Source organism: Malaclemys terrapin, chromosome 1 (genome assembly GCF_027887155.1).
Source record: "Malaclemys terrapin pileata isolate rMalTer1 chromosome 1, rMalTer1.hap1, whole genome shotgun sequence".
NCBI classification, from domain to species: domain Eukaryota; kingdom Metazoa; phylum Chordata; order Testudines; family Emydidae; genus Malaclemys; species Malaclemys terrapin.
Window position 1 is genome coordinate 82,351,387 of NC_071505.1, and position 14,396 is coordinate 82,365,782.

The window sequence follows — 14,396 nt, forward strand, 5'->3', positions numbered from 1 at the left end:
CCATGAGTGCTCCAGCCCCGAAGCACCCATGGAATTGGCGCCTATGGCCGCTTTAAATGCGTGTCCTGGTCTGTGGGGAGCTTGCTTCTGATAATCAGCTTGGTGGGAGTGGGTGGGTGGTTGTTTGAAGGCCAAAAGAGTTTTCAAGAAACACTTCTTTCAGGATTTGGTACCCATCAAGTATGGTTGTAATTGTTTGATGAGTATGGGTTCCAGTATTGGGTGGTAGGTAACAACTAGGGGCTTGTGATCACGGATATCCTTAAACTCTTGGGTGAATTGTGGTGTGGTGTCTTCTTTGAGTCCTTTATAGTAGGAGGTGTCCAAGTTGTTGGTTTGCCTCACTGACTTAGTCATCACAGTTGAGAACTATGATGGCAGCCTTTTTGTCCGCTGATTTGATCACTATTTGGTGGTTGGATTTCGGGGACTGTATAAGTTGTCCTCTTAGTGGTGGTGTCTGTTAAGGATTTCATAGTCAATCTTAAAAAAAAAAAAAAAGAACGAGTACTTGTGGCACCTTAGAGACTAACAAATTTATTTGGGCATAAGCTTTCGTGGGCTACAGCCCACTTCATCAGATGCATGCAGTGGAAAATACAGTAGGAAGATATATATATACACATATATATACACACATACACACACAGAGAGAGAACATCTTCAGTCCTATGACTACAGAGGTGTTAACTGACCATTTCATTTTGAATATTTTCTTGCAACGTATTAATTCCTTATGCTTAACAATTTGTTCCACCTTACCTTTAGCTGTGATACTATGATTACCTTTCCCAGATCAGAAGAAGAGCTCTGTGGAGCTCAAAAACTTGTCTCTTTCACCTAAAGAAGTTGGTCCAATAAAGGCTATTACCTCACCCATCCTTGTTTCTCTCATCTCCTGGGACCAACACAGCTACAAAATTGCAAACGATATTCCATGTATAAGCAGACAATACCCTGGGACATCTATGTAATGACCACTAATGTATGTAGATACATTGGAACAAATTGTCAAAAGCAGGCAGTAAAGGCTTAGTCCAAAAATCCTGCATTGCACACACATTTGTGGATGCAGACATGTAAATTACAGCCTAAGTGTCTGCATATGAAAATTTGTCCCATTAATTCAGCCCTTTCTTTCTCCTCCTGATGAACTTCCACCATATAGATTACTGTGGAAGTTTTAAAATATGTTATATTGTTACATTACATGCTATAGCATAGTGTGTGTGTGTGTGTGTGTGTGTGTGTGTGTATACACACACGTACGTATATGCAGAATAACAAAAGTATTTGTAAAGAAAACGCTAAGATTCTTTATTGGCACTCCTTTCTCACTTGCAATATAATTATTATTATTATTTTTTTTTAAAGAGATGGCTTCCTAGAAATGAGTCCTGGGAGCACTACTTAGGTATAGTGTTGGAAATGGTCCATTGTTACTATCCTGCCCCATTACATTATTTGTACGTTCAGCCTCAGAGGAACATTACTGTATTTCACATCTATCTGGATATTATACAGATGAGACATGACTGTCATAGCAACAGTTAGATGTAATAAATACTAGAAAAGTAAGGTTTATTTAAAAACCACAGAGAGGAAAAAAGCACATGAAGATATCTGATAAAAATATTTGAATAAAGGTAACACTATTCTTTACTTGGCCTCTTACCCACTTTTTTTTTTAAACACTTCCTATTTTTGTTTGTAAAAATGTTCTTCAATCCCAATAAAAACAAACTTTTACTTTTGTCAGAGGCTTTTATTTTAAACCAACCAAACGATGAAGGTACAGTTTTCATTGAGAAACTAGTTTTAGGCAAGTCAGGCTTTTCAATTATTTGTTAGCGGTTGTAGGTGGGATCCACTCCTGTATCTTTTTACGTGTTGTAGAGAAAGGGACATACTGCCCAGGAGTGCCACTCAGATTGAATTTGTGGTTCTCCCAAATGAATTTACGAGCAACTGGTGGATGAGTAGTTGGAGGGTCTTCAGTCATGCAGTGAAGCCAACGATGCCTGAAGAGAAAAAAATATACTGGTTATTAAAAAGTTTCTATATGATCTCCTATAATAAATCCTCTTCCTTAGTTGTAAGTTTTTCCTCTGAAGCTTTTTAATATCTGGCTTTTATTTTTAGAACTCAGGCCTTAAAACTTTAATCGATTCTGATATATTCAAAAAGGCATATTTCACTGTATTCAGCTAAAGACTCCTATCAAATAGTCAATTAGATGGATAAGAGTTCATTACAGAACAACTGAGAATATACTAGATTTTAAATCCACTTTGAAATATTACACCATGCTGTAGTAAATGGTCATTCAGAAGATATTTTTAATAATTTGATTTCTGGTAGTTTACTTTCTAGTCTCCACCAGTTAAAATGCAGGACGGACTTCAGATCACATTTGGATTAGAAAGAACTGAGTCCATTACATTTAAAAACCAGTGATAACTGAGGTTTTTAGAATTAAAATAAATATCTTTTGTGACGCCATATGGTTATTTTCTGAACAGCATTTTGAAGTACCTTCTATTACAATTCATTTATCAATCTATTTTTGGACATCCTTATTAGTTTTAATATAAATAGAAACTAAAAATAATAAATGTTTGGATGAAATAGCATTTAAAAGCAGAATTACATTATCAGTTTTCTTCCTTTAAATCTCTACTTAAAACCCACCTGTGTTGTGATGCCTACAAAACTCTTGATTAAGGTGATGGGGTGCAGTGTCAGCTGCTTACTCCACTGTCCGTAACTGTCTCAATGTTCCCTTGTGCTCCCTTCATCTGTTGTCTCATTTCAAAATTTAGATTATAAGCTCTTTTGGGTAAAAAACATCTTTTTGTTATAGGTTTGTACATGCCTAACACAATGGGGCCCTTGCTTCTAGGCAGGCAGTACAAATAAAAAAAAACAGCAGCTTTGTATTTGGAGGAGATTTTACAGGGCTCAAATAATATCAAAAGACTGTACAAACGACTGTACTTGCATAACCGTTTACAATGCCATTTACAAAGCCTTCCTTATTTTTCAAGTACAGTAATAAGTAGTTTTGAGGTAACAGGATAATGATTTGACGTAAACACAACCTCTCCACATAAATGCTTGCTGACTGCATAATATGATTAACGTAAAAAGACTACTTACTGTACAGTAACGGATGTTCTTTGAGATGCGTAGTCTGCATACATATTCCACAGCTGGAGATCATATTGTCCAGCGCACATGCAGAGAACTTTCTAGTTAGCAGTGCCTGTGGGGGCAGCACACGAGACCGTCACTCCCTCCTGCTCTCAGCGAGAGAGTAAAGGCCTGCACCAGGGGCTCAAAGTGACCTCTGACTAGCCGGTCATCGAGGTAGGGAAATACCTAGGCACCTGTCCTTCTGAGGTAGGCTGCCACTGCTGCCAGGCATTTCATAAATATTCTGGGCGCTGCTGAGAGCCCAAATGGGAACGATAATGATGGTCTCTTATTGCAATGGTACTGGTAATGATAGTCTCTTATTGCAAATCTCAGGAAGTGCTTGTGGGCTTGGTATATCACAATGTGGAAATGCGCATCCTGGGGATTGAGGGTAGCATATCAGTCCTTTGGATCTAGGGATGGGATGATGGATACCAGGGGCATCATCTTGAACTTGAGCCTCCTGAGGTAGGTGTTCAGGCCCTGTAGGTTCAGAATAGCTCACAGCCCTCCCTTTTTCTTGGGGATGAGGAAATATCTTGAGTAAAATCCTTTACCCCAGTGATCTAAGGAGCCGTCTTTTATGGCTTCAAGAGCTTAGACTGACCCTCCCAGTGTAAAGAACTCTCGTGAGATGGGTCCCCAAATAGGGACAGGAGAGGAACTGAATTGTGTAGCCTCTCTCTACAGTGTTCAATGTTAAACTATCTGAAATGATGCTGGACCAAACATGGCGGAAATGCACCAGATGGTTGTCAAAAAGAGGGGGAGGCCAGGGATGGGTAGAGAGTGGTATGCTGTCCTTGGACATGGAGTCAAATCTGCTGCCTTAACACAGAGGAGGGACAGTGGGATGTGGTGGCCCCTTCTGAGGGGCTTTTCCTTGAAGCCTTCTGCCTTTTTTGGCATACTCAGGTGGTCTATAGTGATAGCAGTGGGCCTGCCTGTAAAACTGTTGAGACCTGAAGTGCTGTCTCTTGATGGCTGGAGTATAGACCCCCCAAGGATCTGAGTATGGCCCTACAGTCTTTAAGCAACATCATACCTCACCTGTCCAGTCATAAAACAACCTTCAAGGGCAGGTCCTTGGTTGTGGTCTGTGCCTCCCGCAAAATTGCCTAGAACAGCCATGATGAATCATAGAATCATAGAATATCAGGGTTGGAAGGGACCTCAGGAGGTCATCTAGTCCAACCCCCTGCTCAAAGCAGGGCCAATCCCCAACTAAATCATCCCAGCCAAGGCTTTGTCAAGCCGGGCCTTAAAAACCTCCAAGGAAGGAGACTCCACCACCTCCCTAGGTAACGCATTCCAGTGCTTCACCACCCTCCTAGTGAAATAGTGTTTCCTAATATCCAACCTGGACCTGCCCCACTGCAACTTGAGACCATTGCTCCTTGTTTGATGAAAACGATCATCAAATGCAATTGCCATTGCCCAGGAAGCGGTCTCTCTAGCAGTGGTGACACTGAGGGTACCAAGATCTTCCTGAAGGTGAAAACGGAGCCAGGAATCTGGATAGTGGCATTGGCAATAGTGCTAGGACCCCGGAAGGGACCAGGAGGCCGCCATATATATGCAGGGGGAGACTCTGACCCTGGGCCATGGAGGCGGGCAGAGGCTGTGTCCTGCTTGTGCTATTGTCAGCGTCTTGCAAAGTGGAGCTGGCACTAGTGATGCCAGTATGGCTGATACAGTGGTAGGCAAGAACTGCAGCATGTCTGGGTCATCTCAGGTCATGCTGGCTCCTTAGAGAGCTTCTTCTCAGCTTTGAAGCACCTTTGATATAGGACAATCTCGTAATTAACATCCAAACTTATGGAAGGTATTCTGTGCTTCTTCTCTCCTGAGGACTTCTGTTCAGTGTCCGGCTGATCCCAGTGTTTCCTCAGTACGGAGGCAGAATTGAAGGGTGCCTTGGACCATTTTCTCTCAGGTGAGAGCTTGAATCTGAGAAGATGAATCTGGATGCATGGACTGCTCCAGCAGAAAGGCCCTCAAGTGAGATTCCCTTGAACTCTGGGTCCACTTTGAAAAGGATCTGCAGATCTTGCACCAGTTCAAAATATATGTCCCTCATTGAGGCAGAAGAGACACCTTGTATGGCTGTTGTAGAGAGGCATAACAGCCTCACAAAATGGGCAGTGCTCTGAGCCTGGGGACTTGTGGTCTGCCATGAAGAACTGAAGACGATCCCAGTTCTGTAGATGAACAGGGGTCTTGACAGTCCCAAAAAGACTAACTCACACAGCCAACTAAAAGAGGCAAGTGGCTCTAAATGGAGCTGCTCCGACACACACCATCATGGCAAGAAAGTACTGAAGGTAGGGGTGTGGCTCTGCCTTTTATAGCATTACTGAGTGCATGAGGGATTGAAGAGCACATGCACTGCCCCCACAGGCATTGCTAACTTGAAAGTTCTCAGATGTGTGCACACTGGACACATGATCACTAGCTGTGGAATATGTATATGGATTCTCATTCAAAGAAGAATTATTGTTGGGTAACTATGAAGTTATTAGCGTTTATCCCTGGGCCTGGCCTATAAAACCAAGCCTCCTCTGTGCAAATTACGTTAATCTAAGCAAGTGAAAAATTTTCAACAGTAACCTATTGGAAAAAGACAGAAGTGTATAAACAATTTGTTTTTTATTCTGTCCCTATTCCTGTCCCCAAAAATCTTTAATCCTGAACATATATTTTCATACTGAATTTTGTCATAATTGTTCATATTACATTTAGTATTATCAGTCATGCTGGCAAGCTTTCTGATGTGGAATTAATGAGATTTTTGCCAGTCAGCTGTCACTTGACCTAAATATGAAATGTCTTCTGTTCCAGTTGTTCAAAAAGCTACAGATCTCTGTCACACTACTAATACTTAGCAGTCAAACCAGAGTCTCTGCCATTTCTCTTCATGCAGCATCACAAAAAGGATCAAACTAAGAGGGAATGGAAAAAGTAATATTTATATAATTGAGTTCATCCCCCTGTAGGGATTTGCAGCTTTGGGGCATGCTTCTCAGCTAAGAGACTACCTTTTCAGCCAAACTGCTCTTAGCCAATGTATTTAAAATAAAGTCCTATCTCCTTAATACAAGATATTAAAATCTATTTTTTAGCAAAATTGGTTAGACTTATCTAAAATGTCAAAGTCATACTCTTAACTAAAGAGTCCAAATTGAGATTAAAAATTGCTATAGGCATACATGTTGGCTGGAATTTGATTGGAAAATTCTTTAAATTTCTAGTAAAGGTACAGTAAACAGTGCCCTCATTTCTAAATGCCCTTGCTAATGGAATACAAAACTGGAGGGAAGATGAATTTTATTTTTAACAAGATGTTAAACAACGGCAAGTAATAGCCTATTTTAAATATAGACAATGGCTCCTAAGGGAAAACCATCCACTTTAAAGTTATACTTCTGAAAGTTCTGTATGCTCTAAAGTTAACTGACACCTATTATTACTATAACAATCAGAGAAAAATCCTTTTTTTCTAGTTTGTGAATTTGATATGGCTACTGCCAGGCTCTGGGTTCAAGGCAGTCAGGCTTGGTGGTTAGAACTGTAGTCAAGAATAGGTACAGGGGTTGAAGCTGACTATAAAGTCGGGACTGGGCTGAGCACTGTGTGGAAACTGAGGTCAGAGACAGGCCATGGGTCAGAACCAAGATCACAGTCCATACACAAGCCAAATCTGGATTATAGTCAGAATCCAAATGCATGTCAAAGATCAAAGTTGTGTGGGAGTCAGTCTGAGGGGTCAGCAGCAGGGTGAAGGGCTACAGCAGATTAATAACAGGGCTGGCGCATGGTCTGAGTATGGAATGGGCAAGACTGAACAAGTTTTGGGCAAGAACTGGATCAAGGGTGGGTTGGAAGCCTAGGGAGTTTAACACTACGAGTCAGCAAGAGGGTTCCTGGCTAAGAAGTGCTGTTGCACAGACTAACTTGCAGCTCTGGTGAGGTCAGAGAAATACCAGTGCCTGGGGATCATCTGACCCAGGCCCTGCCGCGGGGATAGGCTGCTGCATGTCAGAGATGAGTCACTGCAGGCTCTGTTGGAGGGCAAGTCATGGTACCTATTGAAGTTCTGGGGGAATGGGCGGGCACAAGCCCGCCCACATCTAAAGGCCGCTCCCCACAACCTAAGGGGAGGAGCTACAGGACCGAGGTCTTAAGTGAATTTGGGAGACAACAAATGAGAAAACAGGGATGGGATTGAGGGTCACAGGTTTAAAAGGAGGGAGCCAGAGGGGGAACACCAAGCAGAGAACCCCAGACAGCACTCACTGCTCCTCGAAGGCATCTAGGGAGCCAGTGGACATGGCCCAGAGGAACTCTGCCTGGAGAGATGACTTCAGGGAGGATTGGAAATAGGCCCCACAGTCACAGAGCACTTCCCCATCCAGTTTCCGCTTCCTGTTATGGTGGATGGCCACGTTGGCCAGCACCACAAGGAGGGTTTGCCTCACAGCTTTAAGCAAACTCTAATTTGCTGGTTGCCCATATAGTGAATTAGTTTCTGCCTAGAAGAAAAGACCCTCAGGAACATCAACAAGGAAGCAGAACAGAACACACAGTTTAAAGGGTACTTTATCAGAAAGTAGAATTTTTTGAAGTTAGCCAACTTAGTTACAGTTTTATAGACAGTAGGATAAACAAGCGAGGTGCTGAACTTGGTTTCATGTTTTTTTTCTCCTTACTGCCATATTTAATTTATATGAACTTGTGGACACAGTTAATTAGGTTGTATTGAATAAAACATCACATTATTATTTCAATACTCTATCATGGTCAGATAAAGAGGGGAAGAAAAAAAATAAAAGGACTCCACCATTCTTTCTGGAATCACAAGCAAAATAATTGTGCCCAGGTGTGACAGTTCATGAATATGTGTCACAGGAAAGGAACTGTCAAGTTTTTATCTGATCGATCTCCAATATCAGTACCTTTCAGAATATTTTCACTTTTCAGCTCTGCTGACAACGGTAAGTGTACAGTCACTGTAAAAGTCACACTATTTTTAACCTAATGTGATGAGTAATAACTCCTAAGAATATTATAATTAAAAAAATATTTTTCAGTTTACTTACTTTGCATCTAACAGTTGTGTGTCACTTTCCTTTTCTTGAACAGCTTTGTGGGAGTTTTGCATAGCCACAGGTGAAAAAAGTGATTGGAATGTGGTTGTAAAACCACAAATATTGGCAGAGAGACTTGGACAGGTGGAGTACAAGAAACCTATTTTAGCTCATTTTAAAAAGTGACTAGCTTTCAAGCTGACAGTGTCACTTAAAAGTTGCATAATATCTAACATCTTCATCTGTATGGGTGTGAGATATGCATACTTTTTAATAGTCTGATAAACTAATTGAATAGTCTATTAACTAACTCAATCCACAGAAAACTAGAAAACCTGTGAGTTTTGCCCTATTTCTGAGCTTCACTTTACTGCACTGTTACTTTAATCAAGGAGTAAATCAGTAAAAACTTTTAAAAATATATTAAATATATTTAAAAATAATTAAATCACGACTAGGCTACCTGGATATTTGGAAATACTGGAAGCTCAACGTGAAACTTTTACAGTTCAAATTTAACACTTAAGTTCAATAATTTAAAAACCCACACCATGATGGACTTTCTGCTTGGAAGTATAAAGAAAAACCAGTAGTCCTCAAAGAGAGACACCAGCACTGTACAGTTACAGAAGAACTGAAGCACAAACAGTTATTTCTACAAGCTGTTTTGAAAGCTCAATAATTCAGTACATTTTTAAGTGTTTAAAGGTATTATAACCAATCACTGCAGTTTTCCTTTGAAAGCCCAGTCATGAAACCTATACATGTAAGTCCAAAATGACACACTATTTTGTGTTTAGATGACTAATTTTGTTGTCTCAGGCAAGGCTTTTACTTTAATGGTATCCCTTAGGCTAATCTGTGGAAAATAACCCACCCTGTTTATTTTGTGTAGACCTCTCCTCAGCAGTCTCCTCAAATAATCTTTTGAAATACAAAAGTCTTGCACACTCTATTTCCAGAAGCTCAAGGAAAACTCTTTATGAACTACAATGGACAATGTACCTCAGATATAGCCAGATTTCTGTGCGAATTCTTTCCTGATGGGCTTTCTATATGAAACAATATAAAAGGACCCAGAAACGACTAATCACTTTAAACCTGCATTAGAAATGGATAAGTTATAGGGGCAGAGGGAAATATAAGAGGGAAAACAGAAGCTTTTAAAAAGCTGAGACAGTTCCCTGAAACATACTAGAAGAGAAGGAGCATACTGCAGAGCAGCCTGGGGCTAGTCAAGCCTCTAGACCTCTGCTTAGATGAATTAAGGATGAAAGAGAAACAGATATTAATTTGAGGAGCTAAAAACAGTCAAGTTTCCCCAAGATCAGTTAGCACTTCTTTTACATTTTAAAAGAACATAGAATAAATATTTAAAATTAAGGATAGTTCAAAGTGAAGCCACAAGAGATAAGAGCCAAGTATGCAACATACAAGTGGTCAAACAGGAATTAAGACTACATAACACTATTAATATAGTACTTGTAACTGCAAGGCTGAGATACCACCTGCCTGGGTTCAAAAGACCATGCCATTTTTCTCAAGAAATTAAATAAAATTAACAATGATAGAGCATTTAATGCAATTCTGCATTAAGATAAAAGAGCAGTTAGGTGTTTACTAAAGCCAATGTGTGAATCATATTTACAACGCATTAATAAAATTTAAATATGGTAATGGAGGGCAAATCAGGGCTTTAATTTTTGACTACTGTGAAAGGGGATAGAAAAGAGATCATCTCCAATTACTCTTTCGTGTTTTTGCACAATTATGGGAGAGGAGAACAGAGAGAAATGAAACTGACACCACACTTATTTCTGTTCGGATTAATTGATGATGGCTTCTGTCTGCATTTACCATTTCCCCCCCACTCCTTGTTTCCATTTTCCTTTCCCTTCTGTTGTGCTGGTAGAAGCTACTATTCTATTGTACAGTAATAGGGTGGTAACCATGGCAGCTAATAGGACTGCAGTAAGGTCAGATTCAGTCACAAAACATGTAGTTTTTTGTGTGGAGTTAGTGAATGGATGAAACTCCACAGTTCCTATTCTGGAAAAAAAATATTTTTCATTCTTTGACATCTCTCCCCCATCCCTTGTTTCATCATTGTTTTCTGGAAGACTCCAGCAGCAACAGCAGTTTTACAGCAAAGTAGCAATTCCTCATGTTTCTGAAGTAAGGGTTCTTTCATCAGAAGTTTGAGGAGCTGAGCAAAAGTACAGTTAGGTTCATACTGTGTGTATATTATGAAGAATTAATCCCGGGGGGGGGGGGGGGGGGAAACGACGGAGAGAAAGTGAGAAAAGAGGAGGTAACTGGAGGGTCTTTGAGATGTGTGGTCCCTATTTAGATTCCAAAAACGTGGGGTGCGCATGCATGCCATGCACTAGAGCAATTTGTAACAGTGTCCGTTGACCCATACGTGTGTTGTGTCACCCTTGTGTCTGCAGCCGAGGCTATGAGAGGCTCTATGGGTTGACGGCGCTCCAGTATCCCTCTTATCGCTAAATAGTGTAGTCCACAGCAGAGCAGGGGATGGAGGGCAGGTATTGGAATCCAAATAGGGACTACACATCTCAAAGACCCTCCAGTTACAGGTAAGTAACCTCATCTTCTTCTTTGAACGATGGTCCCTATATGGATTCCAAATGTGGGTGAGTAACGAGCAGTGATCAGAGTGGAGCTGGGTGCGAGGACTCATGAGAAAGTATACTCTGTAGCACGGAGTGGCCTATGGCCGCATCTGCAGCACACTCAGGTGATGGGATAGTGAGACATTAAGGTATGGACAGAGCTCCAGGATGCTGCCCAGCAAACGTCCTGCCATGGCATGTCCATGAGGCAGGCTGACGTGGCTACATGCGCCCGCGTGGAATGTGCTGTGACTCCAGGAGGCAGAGGCATTTGGTGAGCATGAAGCATTTGTGAATGCAATGGGAGACCCACTTGGAGATCTGCTGCAAGGAGGGGGCTTGGCCCTTGCAATAGTTGACAATAGCGACAAAGAGCTTGGGTGAGACATGAAAGGCACAGGTTTGTTGGAGTTAGAAAGCTAGTGCACACCAGAGGTCAAGAGAGTGTCACGTTTTGTGCCTGTGGGAGGTATGGGGTTTGGGATAGAAGACTGGGAGGTGGATGCACTGGTTGAAGTGGAATTCAGACACCACTGTAGGAATGAATATTGGCTGCTGTCGCAAGGAGACTGTGTCTTTGTGGAAGATGGTGTAAGGGGGATCGGCTATCATGGCTGCTAGTTCGCTAACTTGTCTCACTGAGGGGTTCAAAGGGTGGTTTTGTGAGGGCAGAAAGAACAACGTTAAGGTCCCAAGAAGGGGTAGGTATGAGTACTGATGGAAAGATGTAGAGCAGACCTTTTAGGAAGCATACAGTGGTTGGATTTCCATTGCAGAGGGCCAATCCGTCGTGGTCCATCCTTCCTGCTGTCATCCTGGCATTGCACCCGCCCCTTGCCCTTCCCCTCATGGGTGGTGAGCCAATGGAGCAGATCCATGTTGCCTTTTCGGACTGGGCCTAGCCAGGTTATATGCGTGGCCCGGCCACCAGACACTCACCTAACACCAACCCCAGGCCTGGCTCCAGGGGTGGGTCCCAGTATCTCTAATCCAGGCGAGATTCAGTTCAAGTATCTAGGGGAAGAATTCAAGTATCTATGGGTCTTGCTCACGAGTGATGGTAAGCAGAAGCATGAGACTGACCGGCGGATTGGTGCAGCGATGCGGATGCTGTACCGATCCATGGTGATGAAGCGGGAGCTGAGTTCTCAGACAAAGCTCTCGGTTTACAGGTCAATTTACGTCCCTGTCCTCACCTATGGTCATGAACTTTGGGTAATGACCGAAAAGACGAGATCGCGGGTACAAGCGACGGAAATGAAGTTTCTCCACAGGGGGGCTGGGCGTACTCTCCGAGACAGGGTGAGGGGCTCGGCTATCCGGAAGAGCCTCAGAGTAGAGCAGATACTTCTCCAGATCAAGAGGAGCCAGCAGAGGCAGTTCAGGCACCTGATAAGGACGCCCTGTGGGAGGCTTCCTTTGGAACTCTACCGGGCATGTCCCACTGGGAGGAGGCCTGAAGCCGACCAAGGATACACTGGAGGGATATCTCCCAGCTGGCCTGGGAATCCCTGAGGAGGAGCTGGAACCTGTTGTGGAGAAAAGGGAGGCCTGGTCCTCCCTACTCTCCATGCTGCTGCCACAACCCTCACCAGGAAACGTGGCATAAAGGAAAAAGAAGAAGAAAGAAGATGACAACAGTGGCTAGGTGTGTGAAGATGGAGGCACCATCTATCGGGGAGAGGAAAGCACTGAGCACTGCCAAATGGACTGGTATGGAGCTGCGGGAGAGGCCCAACGTTCTGAGTTGGGGGAGGTAATCCAGTATGATAGGACTAACAAATTTATTTCAGCATAAGCTTTCGTGGGCTACAACTCACTTCTTCAGATCCATAGAGTGAAAGACACAGACAGAAGATATTTATACATACAGAGAACATGAAAAGGAAGTACGCGTACCAGTTGTAAGAGGCCAATCAATTGAGATGAGCTATCAGTAGCAGCAGAAGAAAAAACTTTGAAGTGATAATCGAGATACAAGTGAGAGCACACTAGAAAAGGTAGGATGCCAATGATGTCCTATTAAAATGGAAGCACTGTGCTTTAGCAGCTAAAAACCAGCAAGCTTTAAGGTCTTCTGGTGATTTGCAGAAAGCAATTCCATAACTCAGTGAAGAAAATCAAACAGTCAACTGACATTCAGATACAGTTTTTAAAATAAGCCAGATATATCAATTGACATTCAGGCATTCACAGGGTAGGTGTAATATTTAAATAAGAAAAACTCTAACACATCTAAACTAAATAATTTAAATCACATTTAGAAATGAGTCAGATTTATGTGCCTAGCCTATTTTTCTTAATTGGCCCATTTCTGGAATTTATTTAGCCTATTTTAATTTGCTGGTTATATCTTGCTTTGCTGGTAAATCTGTGATAATCAGAGGTGCCTGTTATCAGCTCTAAAGTAAAATTATTTGATTAATCCCAAGGGGGTAATTTATATTAGCATCAGAATCCGTATTTTGGTTGTAATTACAGTTTATACACACTAATACATGAACAGCAACATCTTTTGTACAATTAAAGTATAAACTTCATATATAAATAAATAAATCATTCAAGTAGTGGTAAACATTAAATACAGGCAATACCCTGGCTCTGTGATATTCTTTAAATATATGAAAGGCAAAGTGTACAAGTTTAAGCTAAATATGCTGACAGTAGCTGAGCAACAGGAAATATGTTGCTCTACCACATCAGTGGTTAGGTTCAGATAACTGACCATTCAGGACAAGAAATCTTTAAATCATGCTTCCTGTATCTAGGAATAGAGATGTACAGACTACATGAGGCAGCAATACACTACTGTAAACGTTTTTGCCTTCAGAAGATGCAATTACAGCTAATGAAAAGGCAAACTGAATGGACTGACCCAGGATGAAGGAGTAGATGGAAAGCCTTAAAATTCAGCAAGATGATTTCCACACCCTCAAAAAAAAATGTACATAATGATTAGGATTGTGGATGAGGAAAAGACCGCAATAATATTAGGCAATCCAATGCAATGAAAAAAAGAATTTATAGATCAAGAGACAGTAAAAAAGTATCATCTTCTCCTATTACTTTTATTCAGAAACCCACAGAACGTTCAGCACATCAAAATGTGCCCTCAATTGAAAGTTAATTTTTTTACAAAAGAAAACCAAAAAAAAAAAAATTATGAGTGAAGTTAGTGCTTGTGAAAGTGAGCAACAGATGGCACAGACTTCAAACCAGCTTGGTATCAGCATGTACTCAGCAAAATTGCTTACACCGCTCTGCCACTAGACTTTAGTCCTTGTCTGCAATTCTCTAGTTACCCACTCACAGGCATTTCTTTCAACAAAAACCGACAATCGTGCCTAATTAAGCAAGCAGTGGTTTTTGTGACATGCACAAATGGGGACTGGGGCAAGACCATCAAACTCATTTTCTCATGACCCATCACCTAACCCATTGTGCAATCTAGACCCCAACACAAAAGGTTCTCATTTCT

At 41.6% G+C, this 14,396-nt stretch overlaps 1 protein-coding gene across 1 annotated transcript in view; it reads right to left on the reverse strand.

The window, feature by feature from the left end:
• Positions 1 to 517: 517 nt before the first annotated feature.
• NDUFA12 (NADH:ubiquinone oxidoreductase subunit A12) overlaps positions 518 to 14,396 on the reverse strand; it is a 39,001-nt gene continuing 25,122 nt past the window's right edge. The window contains exon 4 of the mRNA XM_054028208.1: positions 518 to 2,021. Within this exon, the coding sequence (XP_053884183.1) occupies positions 1,841 to 2,021 (181 nt within the window). The 3' untranslated portion in view covers positions 518 to 1,840. The remainder of the gene's footprint in view (positions 2,022 to 14,396) is intronic.